The sequence below is a fragment of the Talpa europaea genome (assembly GCF_964194135.1).
Source record: "Talpa europaea genome assembly, chromosome: 9".
NCBI classification, from domain to species: domain Eukaryota; kingdom Metazoa; phylum Chordata; class Mammalia; order Eulipotyphla; family Talpidae; genus Talpa; species Talpa europaea.
Window position 1 is genome coordinate 77,260,489 of NC_140076.1, and position 12,316 is coordinate 77,272,804.

At 39.2% G+C, this 12,316-nt stretch overlaps 1 protein-coding gene across 1 annotated transcript in view; it reads left to right on the forward strand.

The window, feature by feature from the left end:
- ASH1L (ASH1 like histone lysine methyltransferase) overlaps window positions 1-12,316 on the forward strand; it is a gene marked incomplete at both ends in the record, with an annotated part of 171,352 nt that overhangs the window by 28,742 nt on the left and 130,294 nt on the right. The window contains one exon of the mRNA XM_084243812.1: window positions 2,801-7,364. Coding sequence (XP_084099938.1) covers window positions 2,801-7,364 — 4,564 coding nt within the window. The remainder of the gene's footprint in view (window positions 1-2,800; window positions 7,365-12,316) is intronic.

Consider the following 12,316-nt stretch of genomic DNA (forward strand, 5'->3'; position numbering starts at 1 on the left):
GTGGGGAGCAGAACAGGCAGAAGGACCGAAGTACACTGCTGAGGGGAGCAGCAGGTGGCAGGAGAGGTCTGCATGCCATGTGGGACCCTCGCCCGTTGGCCGGGGATCGAACTGGCGCTGCAGAGGCTGCAGGCAGCTTCGCAGCCCAGCGCTCAACCGCGCCACCAGGGGAGGCCCAGTATTTGCAACTTTATATCCTCTTGTTGGATTTGTCCCTTTATTAATATGTAATGCCCTTCTGAAAGATTATCAATAGTTTAAAATGGCCAAAAAGATAACCCTTTGATTAAAAATAGTAGATTTGAAAATTATTTACTTGGTAATTAACTGTAAAAATAATAGTATTTGAAATGAAAATTCACTAATTTTGTTGGAACAATAAAGAAGTGATAGTAAATTATCTAAAACAGTTGTAAGAGTCATTCAAATTTTCAGGGTTTGGAAGCATAACAATATAACTTGTTAGCTTATTGTTTATTTTCAAAATTATCAGAATTAGGGTTATTAGATGTTTCCATTATTTCTTCTACAATAATCATTACCTAACTGTAGATTATCAGAAGTCATAAAATATTAAATAAAAATGTAGTGCTTGTGGCCTCCCCGGTGGCGCAGCTGTTTAGCGCTGGGTTGCAAAGCTGCCCGCAGTCTCTGCAGCGCCGGTTCGATCCCCGGCTGCTCCCTGGCCACCGGAGGAGTATATGGCACACAGACCTCTCCTGCCGCCCGCTGCTCCCCTCAGCAGTGTACTTCAGTCCTTCTGCCTGTTCTGCTCCCTGCTCTGGCTCTGGTGAATTCTCTCACCCTCCCGCGCTTCTGACTGTACCCAGTGCTTATATAAATAAATAAATAAGTCTTTAAATAAAAAAATGTCGTGCTTATGAAATCTGGATTTTTGTAATTTTTTTCCCCATTTGAATGCACCTTATTGGTACATATCTTTCCAGTGTATGTAATTATTTTATATACCTTTTGGCCCAGCATTTCCAGCTTTAGTAATTAATCTGAATGAATTAATTAGGCAACTAGACAAAACTTAAATTTGATTATCATTATTTTATTCATAGTAAATAGGAATTTTAAAAGCAAGCAGTTGGGCCTTCCTGATGGCGCAGGCGGTTGAATGCAGCGCTCTGAAGCTGTCTGCAGCCTCTGCAGTGCCAGTTTGATCCCTGCCAGCTGCGGGGCAACCCACATGGTGTGGCAGACCTCTCCTGTCTCTCCAGCTGCTCCCCTTAGCAGTGTATTTCAGCCAGTCTGCCTGTTCTATTGCCCACTCTGTCTCTGGTGAATCCTCTCACCCTCCCGCACATGTGGCCTATACCCCTGTTCTTGTATAAATATAATAAAATCTTTAAAAAAAAAAAAAACAACTTTGTAAATTTTACTTCAATTAAAAAAAAATCTGTGCTTGAAATACAAAATAAAAATAGCTCTTTGTTATCCAAAAATAAAGAAGACTCTTTTGTGATATCATGATTCATTTGTGAAGTATATAGAAGAGTTCATGTCTTAGATAACAATTTTTATTAATGCCTTTAAAAGTACTTCCAACTCTTGAGGTTTTATTTTAAAACACAATCTAAAGAAAATCTGAGTGCATTTTATTGTCTTTTGTACTCTTCCCACATTGAGAAAACTTTGTTGTTCCTTTTTTTTTGAAGATTTATTTATTCATGCATGCAAGAGCTGGGGTACAGGCCAGATATGCAGGAGAGTGAGAGGATTCACCAGAGACAGAGTGGGGAACAGAACAGGCAGACTGACTGACTGAAATACACTGCTGAGGGGAGCAACAGGCAAGACAGGAGAGGTCTACTGTGCCATGTGGGTATCTCCCTGGCCTGGATCAAACCTGCGTTGCAGAGCCTGCTGACAGCCCCACAGCGTTGCGCTCAACTGCCTGCGCCACCAGGGAGGCCCTTCATTGTTAATTTAATATTATAATTGACAATGAGAAATCAGTCAGGAATTGTCCCATTTTGGTTTCAAATCACTGAAATCAGTGAGAGAGATAGTCAGTGAGCCATTGTTTTAAGATGACCGTGAGATATACTGACAGCCTTTCACTTTGAGAAATATTATATTCACGTGCTAATGTGTATCTTGTCTAAAGTAAGATGAATGTAGACTACTGGAAATAACCTTTTAAAAACAAGGTCAGGGCCTCCCTGGTGGCGCAGCGGTTGAGCACTGGGTTGCGAAGCTGCCTGCAGCCTCTGCAGCTCTGGTTCGATCCCCGGCTGCTCCCCAGCCACCGGAGGAGGGTCCCACATGGTGTGCAGACCTCTCCTGCCGCCCGCTGCTCCCCTCAGCAGTGTACTTCGGTCCTTCTGCCTGCTCTGCTCCCCGCTCTGGCTCTGGTGAATTCTCTCACCCTCCCGCGCTTCTGACTGTACCCAGTGCTTGTATAAATAATAAATAAATAAATCTTTTAAAAAAAAAATTAAAAAAATAATAATAAAAAAAAACAAGGTCATATCAGTGAAATATCCACCAATGTAGTTGGTATTGCTGAAAAACATCTTAAAAGTTTCTAATACAACAATAGAAGAACTAACCTACTTTGACTTAATGTAATAGAATTAGGTTTTGTTTTTTGGGTTTTTTAAATTTATTTTTTTTTTATATATTTTATTTTCTATTTTTTTACATTTTTCATTTTAGGTTTCGTTTTTAGAGCAATGTTGTCTGTCATTTATCTGATATGTGCTCAATTGGTTTGTTCGATTATAATGCTAAACTGAAGGTGGTATAAGCTTTACTCTCTCTGAAATCCTTTTTTTAATTCAAATTCTAGGACCCTTCAAAGCTGTACAAGAAAGCAGGTGATGTTTCAACCATTGAATGCCAATCTGAAGAAAGCATCCATCTTCACTCACAGGGAGAAAATCATCATTTGTCTAAGAAACTTTCCCCAGTACACTCAGAAATGGCAGATTACATTAATGCGGCATCATCTACTCTTATTGGTAGCCGGGATCCCGATTTAAAGGAGAGAGCATTACTTAATGGAGGAACAAGTGTAACAGAAAAGTTGGCACAGCTCATTGCAACTTGTCCTCCCTCCAAGTCTTCCAAGACAAAATCGAAGAAGTTAGGAACTGGCACTACTGCAGGATTAGTTAGCAAGGATTTGATCAGGAAAGCAGGTGTTGGCTCTGTAGCAGGAATTATACATAAGGACTTAATTAAAAAACCAACTATCAGCACAGCAGTTGGATTGGTAACTAAAGATCCTGGGAAAAAGCCAGTGTTTAATGCAACAGTAGGACTGGTCAGTAAAGACTCTGTGAAAAAACTAGGAACTGGCACTACCGCGGTATTCATTAATAAAGACTTAGGCAAAAAGCCAGGGACTATCACTACAGTAGGACTGCTGAGCAAGGATTCAGGAAAGAAGCTAGGAATCGGTATTGTTCCAGGTTTAGTAAATAAAGATTCTGGAAAAAAGTTAGGACTTGGCACTGTAGTTGGATTGGTTAATAAAGACTTGGGAAAGAAATTGGGTTCTACTGTTGGCCTAGTGGCCAAGGACTGTGCAAAGAAGATTGTAACAAATTCAACAATAGGGTTGATTAATAAGGACATTGGAAAGAAATTAGTGAGTTGTCCTATAGCAGGACTAGTCACTAAAGATGCCATAAACCTTAAAGCTGAAGCACTGCTCCCCACTCAGGAACCGCTTAAGGCTTCTTGTAGTACAAGCATCAGTAGTCATGAAAGTCAGGAACTTTCCGAATCAATGAAAGACAATGCCACCAACAAAACTTTTGAGAAGAATATTTTACGGCAGAGTAAAGAGAGCATATTGGAAAAGTTCTCTGTTCGAAAAGAAATCATTAATTTGGAGAAAGAAATGTTTAATGAAGGAGCATGCATTCAGCAAGACAGTTTCTCATCCAGTGAAAGGGGGTCTTATGAAACTTCAAAGCATGAAAAGCAACCTCCCGTATATTGCACTTCTCCGGACTTTCAAATGGGAGGTGCTTCAGATGTATCCACAGCTAAATCCCCTTTTAGTGCAGTAGGAGAAAGCACTCTTCCTTCCCCATCACCTACTGTGTCTGTTAATCCTTTAACCAGAAGTCCTCCTGAAAATTCTTCACAGTTGACTCCTAATCCGTTAATTTTAAGTCCCACCGTGGAACTAATGGAAGAAATTTCTGAATCTGTTGGAAAGAACCAGTTTTCTTCTGAAAGTACTCACTTGAACATTGGTCATAGGTCCATGGGTCATAGCATGAATATTGAATGTAAAGGAATTGATAAAGAACTAAGTGATTCAAAAACGACACATATTGATATTACAAGAATAAGCTCTTCCCTGGGAAAAAAGCCAAATTTGACTTCTGAATCCAGTATTCATACAATTACCCCCTCTGTTGTGAACTTCACTAGTTTATTTAGTAACAAGCCCTTTCTAAAACTTGGTGCAGTAACTGCATCAGACAAACACTGCCAAGTTGCTGAGAGCCTAAGCACTAGTTTGCAGTCCAAACCATTAAAAAAAAGGAAAGGAAGAAAACCTCGGTGGACTAAAGTGGTGGCAAGAAGCACATGCCGTTCTCCAAAAGGGCTAGAATTAGAAAGATCAGAGCTATTTAAAAATGTTTCATGTAGCTCTCTATCAAATAGTAATTCTGAGCAGGCCAAGTTTATGAAAAATATTGGACCATCTTCATTTGTAGATCATGACTTCCTTAAACGCCGATTGCCAAAGTTGAGCAAATCTACAACTCCATCTCTTGCTCTCTTAACTGATAGTGAAAAACCATCTCATAAGTCTTTTGCCACTCACAAACTGTCCTCGAGTATGTGTGTCTCTAGTGACCTTTTGTCTGATATTTATAAACCCAAAAGAGGAAGGCCTAAATCTAAGGAGATGCCTCAACTGGAAGGTCCACCTAAAAGGACTTTAAAAATCCCTGCCTCTAAAGTTTTTTCTTTGCAGTCTAAAGAAGAACAGGAACCCCCAATTCTACAGCCAGAAATTGAAATTCCTTCCTTCAAACAGAGTCTGTCTGTGTCTCCATTTCCAAAAAAGAGAGGCAGGCCTAAGAGGCAAATGAGGTCACCAGTCAAGATGAAGCCACCTGTACTGTCAGTGGCTCCATTTGTTGCCACTGAAAGTCCAAGCAAGATAGAATCTGAAAGTGACAACCATAGAAGTAGCAGCGATTTCTTTGAGAGTGAGGATCAACTTCAGGATCCTGATGACCTAGATGACAGTCATAGGCCAACTATCTGTAGTATGAGTGACCTTGAAATGGAACCAGATAAAAAGATTACCAAGAGAAATAATGGACAATTAATGAAAACAATTATCCGCAAAATAAATAAAATGAAGACTTTAAAAAGAAAGAAACTGTTGAATCAGATTCTTTCAAGCTCTGTAGAATCAAGTAATAAAGGGAAAGTGCAATCCAAACTCCATAATACAGTATCAAGTCTTGCTGCCACATTTGGCTCTAAATTGGGTCAACAAATAAATGTCAGCAAGAAAGGAACCATATACATAGGAAAAAGGAGGGGTCGAAAACCAAAAACTGTCTTAAACGGCATTCTTTCTGGTAGCCCTACCAGCCTTGCTGTTCTTGAGCAAACAGCTCAGCAGGCAGCTGGGTCAGCATTAGGACAGATCCTTCCCCCTTTACTGCCTTCATCTGCTAGCAGTTCTGAGATTCTCCCATCACCTATTTGCTCTCAGTCTTCTGGGACCAGTGGAGGTCAGAGCCCTGTGAGTAGTGATGCAGGCTTTGTTGAACCCAGTTCAGTGCCATATTTGCACTTACACTCCAGACAGGGCAGTATGATTCAGACTCTTGCAATGAAGAAGGCCTCAAAGGGGAGAAGGCGATTATCTCCTCCCACTTTGTTGCCAAATTCTCCTTCACACTTGAGTGAACTCACATCTCTGAAAGAAGCTACTCCTTCTCCCATTAGTGAGTCTCATAGTGATGAGACCATTCCCAGCGATAGTGGAATTGGAACAGATAATAACAGCACATCAGACAGGGCAGAGAAATTTTGTGGGCAAAAAAAGAGGAGACATTCTTTTGAGCATGTTTCTCTGATTCCCCCTGAAACCTCCACAGTTTTAAGCAGTCTTAAAGAAAAACATAAACATAAATGTAAGCGCAGAAATCATGATTACCTCAGTTATGACAAGATGAAAAGACAGAAACGAAAACGGAAAAAGAAATATCCCCAACTGAGAAATAGACAGGATCCAGACTTTATTGCAGATCTGGAGGAATTAATAAGTCGTCTAAGTGAAATTCGAATCACCCATCGAAGTCACCATTTTATCCCTCGAGACCTTCTGCCAACTATTTTTCGAATCAACTTTAATAGTTTCTATACACATCCTTCTTTCCCTTTAGACCCTTTGCACTACATTAGAAAGCCTGACTTAAAAAAGAAGAGAGGGAGACCCCCTAAGATGAGGGAGGCAATGGCTGAAATGCCTTTTATGCATAGCCTTAGTTTTCCTCTTTCTAGTACTGGATTCTATCCCTCGTATGGCATGCCTTACTCTCCCTCACCCCTTACAGCTGCTCCCATAGGGTTAGGTTACTATGGAAGGTATCCCCCTACTCTTTATCCACCTCCTCCATCTCCTTCTTTCACCACTCCACTCCCACCTCCTTCCTACATGCATGCTGGTCATTTACTTCTCAATCCCACCAAATACCATAAGAAAAAACATAAGCTACTTCGACAGGAGGCCTTTCTTACAACCAGCAGGACTCCTCTTCTTTCCATGAGTACTTATCCTAGTGTCCCTCCTGAGATGGCCTATGGTTGGATGGTTGAGCACAAGCACAGACACCGTCACAAACACAGAGAACACCGTTCTTCTGAGCAACCCCAAGTTTCCATGGACACTGGCTCTTCCAGATCTGTGCTAGAGTCTTTGAAGCGCTATCGATTTGGAAAAGATGCTGTTGGAGAGCGATATAAGCATAAGGAAAAGCACCGATGTCATATGACCTGCCCTCATCTCTCTCCATCAAAAAGCTTAATAAACAGAGAAGAACAGTGGGTCCACCGAGAGCCTTCAGAATCTAGTCCATTGACCTTGGGCTTGCAGACGCCTTTACAGATTGACTGTTCAGAAACTTCTCCAAGTTTGTCCCTTGGGGCATTCACTCCCAGCTCTGATCCAGCCAGTAGTGATGAACATACAAATCTTTTCACAAGTGCAATAGGCAGCTGCAGAGTTTCAAACCCTAATTCCAGTGGCCGGAAAAAATTAACTGACAGCCCCGGACTCTTTTCTGCACAGGACATTTCACTAAATCGGCCTCACAGAAAGGAGCCGCTGCCTTCCAGTGAAAGGGCAGTACAGACCTTAACAGGTAAGAGGATTATTTTGCTGCCTGTTACTTGTATTAGAGAAGTAGATGATTTTGCCCACAGGTTGCCTATTAATATATGCCTGAACTTTTAATAAATCTGTGTTTTTGTTTTTATAAATGTTTTAATAAACATTGTTTATAAATGTTTTTATGAACTTTGAAATGTTATTTTCAAAGTTTTTGTTTTCCGTAGATGTGAAAAGATAAGGCATGTCTTTGTGTTAATTTTGTATCTTGAGATCATTATCAAATAACACACAGCTTTGTAACTAGGAAAAAAATGTATCTTATACAAAAAGGCATTACAATTTTTTTAATGAGAAATGGCTCATATGTCTGTTAGTAATTGGCAGAATTTTTTATACACTAATTCAGAAATTATAAATGCTTCTATGTTATAGGAAAAATACTTTAACTCTGTATGTCTTATTAAAAGTGTAAGCACTCAAAATTAGCAATTTCATAAAGTTGAATTATCAGAACAATTTCATTTTGCTGAGTAGAGTATATTTAGGTTTCTTCATAAAAGATGCTTCAATTGGATATAAATGGCATGAAACAAATCCAGATAATGTATTCATAACATTCATAACAAAGTGTTGTTTAAGAATATAAAAACAGAAAACAAGAAAGGACCCATAACCCATTTATATAAATGATATCTCTTCAATCTGAAGTTTTTATCAGAGATCTCAACCTTAAGGGTTTGTAAATTAACTCTAGGAAGTCCATAAAACTTCTGATGTAAATAAAATTATGTGTACCTGTGCTTCTGTGCTTTTTCAGGTGGAATTCCATACATTTCATCAGATTCTCCAAGTAAACTCTTTGAATTTCAGTATTCCTTCCTATAAAATGGGATTGGATTGTTGCAAAAAGTAAATGAATTTATAGTATTTTTCAAAGCAATCTGCACATAGCCCACATGTTAATTGGTATTATTGTTTTCTCAAAAGATTAAAAAAAATTGTGAATTAGAGGAATACAAACTTTTCAAAGATGAGTTTCTATTCTTGGTTTTCATTATCCATGAATTTTTGAAAAACAAAAGCTATCTTGGTGGAACAGCTGAGTATTCTGTAGTTTTCAAAAGTGCAATAAAGAGAGGTCTGACCTTAAACTTTAATTAGGTTTATTCAACAAATTTTGAGCAAATACTTAATCAACAATTTATTGAATACTATTTTCCAGACATTGTGCCTTATACATTAGGAAATAAAACACAGAGGTTCAATTGTTCTTGTGCAACTTTATAGTAGAAGAGATGGATAATAAGCAAAAAAAAATTACACTTTTATTATGGCCATGATAAGGCCATAATAAAAAACAAAGTAGAGGGTTTTATGAGAACATGAAATAGATACCAAATTCAGCAAGACTTCCCTGAGAAAATGACTATACTTTTACCTAAAGGATGAGCAGCAGTTAGCTGAGTAAACAGAATTCATCTCATGTATTCATTCACTAATCATTTATTCATTTAGTTACTAAATCTTTAAAAAGTCTTAGCACTAGTCTAGTCACGAGCATATAATATAAAACAATGTCTGGCCTCATTAGCTTTCAGCTTTGTTAAGGAAATGTGGTAAGCATATAAAGATAGACTGGAATAAAATGCTATTAGAGTGGATACTTAAAGGGAGGTGGTTATCTGTTTAGATAATGATTTACTAATGGCCTGAAGTTGAAATTTGAAGGATAAGAATCCATCAGCTTCTCAAACTGATGTTTGAGTAAACAGTATGTTTGAAGATCCTGAATGGGAAAAGAGCTTAGTTACTGGAAAAACTAGAGGGACAAAAAGGTGGTTCATTATGGTAGGCAAATGGAATAAACACAGAAGAGAATGTTGAGAAAGTTGTGAAAGAAGAATTCCAGACCACATGTTAATGATTTTGGATTTTGTAATAAGAGCAAAAGAAGTATTGATTTTAGATTTGCATTTTTAAAAGATCATTCTGACTTTCATGTGCCAGAGCACTGGATAGTAGAAGGCAAATAGTTATAGGGAAACCATTTAGTAGGCAATTTCAGTGAGATGATGATGCTTAGACCAGCGTGGTGACAGATTTCTTTGTTAACATTTGGGAGATTGGTATTGCCATTCCCTGGTAACTGAGAGGATCGAAGGAGGAGCAGATTGTAGAGCTCAACTGGTTGCTTCTCTCTCCGTGTGTGTGTGTGTGTGTGTGTGTGTGTGTGTGTGTGTGTGTGTGTGTGTAAACTGAGATACCCTTTGAGCATTCATGTGGAGATGTTGAGTAGGCAACTGGACATCTAGTTCTAGAACTCAGAGATGTTTGGTCCAAAGATGGCTATTTCACTGTGAACTTTTAGAAAATTTTAGCTATATCATTCAATAAAAGGACTGAAAAAATAAAATAAAAAGGACTTCTAAGAAAAGATGGCAGCACATTCTCAAATCCCAGTTTTATAACCAGAGCATCAAGGAAAATCTCGGAAATAGTTAAAAGGTCATATTAAATTGTTTAATAAATGTGAACTACAATAAACAGAATGTAACTTTAGGAAAAAGATGACTGTTGCTTAACAGAGGAGAATATAAAGAATGGTTGAAGCTGCTCAATTAATTATAGACACGGAAGTATAACACTGGCAGGTAAATGATGTGGTATCAAATATAACCATTCTCCTTTGTGGGAAAATCACATCATAAACAATGCTAGGAAAGTCTCTGATCCACATTGGAGCCAAGAGGAAGAGCTTATGATGAATTGATACCTTAACAGAATTGCATTACTCTGTGGTTTATTGCATTTAGTTTGTGTTAGTATATTCTCTGTTTAACTGTTAACTTTGTGTTTCAAAACATTAAAGTGCTTTGAAAAATTATATATGAAATAATTTTTTTTAAAGAAGAAAAATCATATATGATCTCATACAATTTCCAAATTATCCAGATCTCCACTATAACAAAACAGAACGTGCAAATATTAAACATTTGTCTGTCTGTCATGAGAATCATGAGAATGGTGGTATTTCCTTGTGAAGAAAATGGACAGTGAGAAAAAAATTAACGTTGGACAGTTCTTAGGAGCTGTATAATATAAAGTAGTTGTTAAAATCCATCACCCTTTGATTTGTATGTGTGACCGATGGTCTCTACAGTTTTAAAAAGTTGTTAAAATGAAAAATCAGGATATTCACATAAAAAGAATTATGCCTCTTTTTTTAAAAATTAGAACATCTGGCAAGAGATTTCCTGGTTAACACTGATGAATGGGACTCAGTAATGGCAGCCCTTCTCCCTTTAATTGGTACATTTATTCTTCAGTTTGCCTCAGTCCTTACAGTCTCCTGGTCTGTGTTATGTGTCTGGCCCAATTCAGTCAAGCTACTGAACCAAGTAGTGTATCTGGCTCCAGAGAACATTGGAGTTGGATTACCAAATTTAAGAATTCTGAGAATGAAATTATAACAAGTAGGGGGAAATTGGGTGGAGGTGAGGTGATGTGATATGCTAGATTTTGAATGTACCGATATGGACATTAAAGTCACCCAAGAGGTCATTTATAGGAACTAGGTGGGGGTAAACTAGGTGAATGTGAGCCTGGTTATAAGTCTAACACAAAAAAAATCTGCCTTAAGAAAGAACTTCCCTTTCAGTGGGGAACCACCATCTTCTGGTAAATTGCCAAAATGACCACCACAAAGGGAAGGAGGAGAGGCATCTCCTATATGTTCTTTAGGCCTTTTAGAAAACATGAAGTTGTTCTTTTGGCCACATACATGGAAATCTACAAGAAAACTAATATTGTAGACATCAAGGCAATGGGCACTGTTCAAAAAGAAGTGCCCATAAATGTTACCATGGCAAAACTGGAAGAATCAATAATATTACTCAGCACACAGCTGGTATTATTGTAAATAAACAAAGGGTAAGATTCTTGTCATAGGAATTAATGTTTCTATTGAGCATATCGAGCATTCTAAGAACTGAGATAGCTCTCTCAAATGCAAGAAAGAAAATTATTAGAAAAAAGGGGAGCCAGGACCTCCCTGCTGGCGCTAGGGGTTAAGCACCGCACTGTGAAGTAATCCTTAGCCTCTGCAGCACGAGTTCCATCCCAGGCCGGGCAGGGAGCAACCCTCATGGCGCAGCAGACCTCTCCTGTCTCGCCCACTGCTCCCCTCAGCAGTGTATTTCAGTCATTCTGTCTGTTCTTTTCCCCACTCTGTCTCTGGTGAATCCTCTCACCCTTCACAACTCTGTACCCCAGCTCTTGTATGCATAAATAAATCTTCAAAAAAAAAAAAAGAGGAAGCCAAAGAAAAAGGTACTTGGGTTCAATTGAAGTGCCACCCCATTTCACCCAGAGAAGCAGAGTTTGTGAGAAACAATGGAAAGAAGCCTGAGCTGCTGCAACTCATTCTCTATGAATTCATGGCAGCATAGATGTGAGGGGGAAAGATGTGAGGGCAAGCCAGGAGAGGTCTGCTGCACCATGTGGGTAGCTCCTTGGGCGGGGATCGAACTTGTGCTGCAGTGGCTGCAGATAGCTTCATAGGTTGAGTCTTAACCCCTGTGCCACCAGGGAGGCCCTGGATTTTTTTTTTTTAACTAGAATTCTTTTTTTTTTTTTTCCCTTTGAAAATGTACAAAACCCCTGAAGTCACCATTATGACATCAGTTCTGTCATCTATTGGGATCTTGCAGTTCCATTTAGTTGTGATACTACCTATGTGCATTTAGGGAATGCCACACAAGTTAAGAGCAAAAATCCTTCAAAGGCTGTCACCACTTAAGATGCCAGCCACAGGGCCTCCCTGGTGGCGCAGCGGTTGAGCGCTGGGTTGCGAAGCTGCCTGCAGCCTCTGAAGCGCTGATTCGATCCCTGGCTGCTCCCCGGCTACCGGAGGAGGGTCCCACATGGCACACAGACCTCTCCTGCCGCCCGCTGCTCCCCTCAGCAGTGTGCTTCGGTCCTTCT